General features: G+C 30.4%; 1 protein-coding gene across 1 annotated transcript in view; it reads right to left on the bottom strand.

Moving 5' to 3' along the window:
* Nucleotides 1–2,098, bottom strand: part of RICTOR (RPTOR independent companion of MTOR, complex 2) — a 178,247-nt gene that overhangs the window by 82,572 nt on the left and 93,577 nt on the right. The window contains exon 4 of the mRNA XM_012649518.1: nucleotides 656–660. Coding sequence (XP_012504972.1) covers nucleotides 656–660 — 5 coding nt within the window. The remainder of the gene's footprint in view (nucleotides 1–655; nucleotides 661–2,098) is intronic.

The raw sequence follows: 2,098 nt of genomic DNA on the forward strand, positions 1-2,098 counted from the left end.
AAAATAATTTACTATTTAAGATCCCTCAGTATTTCAGATTACTAGCACTGTCACTATGTGGTACCGCACATGAATAAAAAAGAAAAATAAGGTCAGTTTATAGAGTTATGATTACTTAAACTTTGGACATATTCTAATATATAAACTTAATAGAAAAATGAAGCTTAGAATTTGTTTATATCAACATATAAAATATTGTGCTTTTAAAATGGGAAAAATGTTAGTTTCCTAAAATTATGAATTACACATATCAACTCTATTTCTAAAAAGGCAGCATTTCTATTCTTCTTCTATAGTAGTAATGAATGTTAATAAGAGGAAATGCTTTGAAATCCTACAGATAATGTATACAAAGTCTTGTCCTATCAAGGGTTGGTTCCTCCCCTAAGTGTGTACTTGATTCCCATTTCCTGCATTATCTTTTTCATACTCGCCAGCCACTCTTACAGAAAACAACAGATTCAGAGAAACATAATATTCAAGTTATCTACCTTCTCAGACCACAAAAATATATGACCATTCACCACTTAACATTTGCTAGAGTTAGCAGTTTTGATGAAAAGGTAAAAAATCCAGTTATTATGATCTCCAAAAAACATACACAATTTGGAAAGTGTTTAGAAAGAAGTATCATTTTCTGATCATGTTGACTCACTTCAACTGAAAGAAAAGTTTCAGAGAAAAATGTTCAATAAGTCAAAACCTGAAAAATCATAAGTAACAATTAAAAAGAACAATTTATAGCAGAAACATAGTATACTTGCCATAATCAGTACCTGTTTTCCAGGGGATAGTAAGAGATGTTAGGGCTATACTTTTTCAATGGTAGTTAAATGCTTTCAGGTTGTTTCCAGGATTATAAACGAGGGCTTTAATCAGTCTTAAATGAAAATATCCCTTTTGAATTAGAATTACCACAGCAGAAACTAAACTTCCTATGTGCAAATAAATGCACATATATCAGGAATAAGAAATTAGAGAAGACAGTGATAGAATTCTAAATTTTAGATTATCAAAGAAATATACTTTCACTGTTAATTACTAGGATTTCACATATAAGTTTCAAAATATTATAAGATTTTAATACAAATTTTTTGTGGTGATTGACTCACTACACCTTACTAGTTATCTCCTAATTTAAATAATCAAACCCTAAAGTACAAATCAAATCCTTTAACTCTTTCTCTGTGAAAGAGACAGGAAGAAATAGCAAAGGAACACTGAGTGAGTTTAAACAATGTACATTTTATTTTGCTTCTACTAATGACTGGATCACTATCTTCAACCATTTGTTATCAGTTTCTTCACTACTGTATTAGCCATTACTGGTGACATTCCATCTCTTGTATTAATATAAGTCATTAAAATGTCATTCTTCCTATCCTATCACATAGGTTTGTTATTACATATTAAGAATAAATCATTCACTATGTATAGAAATTGTTAAAGACCTTTAAAAATCTAAGAGTTAGCATAAGTCGCCTAAAATGCTAAATTATATTAGACATCGCACTTTTTTCATTGAGGATGGCACTGCTCATGCCATGTGTTTTTTTTAATTGGCTATCAGTCAGAATGCCTAGCTGAATATGACCCAATAGGATCAAACAGCATGCAAAGAGAGGGCTACCTTCTTCTTTTGAAGACTAAAAGTATTAAAGATCATGTATCTTAGTCATGTATCTTAGTCATATAGGAAGTGTTCATCTGACAGTGAAGTTGACCTGAAAGAAAACAAGATTGAGAAATGGAAAGACAGAATGTAACTAACACTTTTTCAATCCCTAGGGTTGTTTTGTCTGAAATTAGGACCCAACATTTGGTCTTCCTAATTATGCAGGCAAATAACTTCTTTGTAATTTGGCCAAGATAGATTAGTTTTATTGAATTTATCACTTATAAACGAAGTTAAGCATTCAATATCATCAGAAGTCCACAATTATTTTATGAGCATAACTAACATGTTAAGTTTAATTTTTTATAAGTAAAACAAATACTATTACATAAATCTTTTTTTAAAATGGGTTAAAGGTTTCTTTTTTTTTTTTTTTTGAGACAGAGTCTCGCTTTGTTGCCTGGGCTACAGTGAGTGCTGTGG

Source organism: Propithecus coquereli, unplaced genomic scaffold (genome assembly GCF_000956105.1).
Source record: "Propithecus coquereli isolate 6110/MARCELLA unplaced genomic scaffold, Pcoq_1.0 Scaffold110, whole genome shotgun sequence".
Taxonomy (NCBI): Eukaryota; Metazoa; Chordata; class Mammalia; order Primates; family Indriidae; genus Propithecus; species Propithecus coquereli.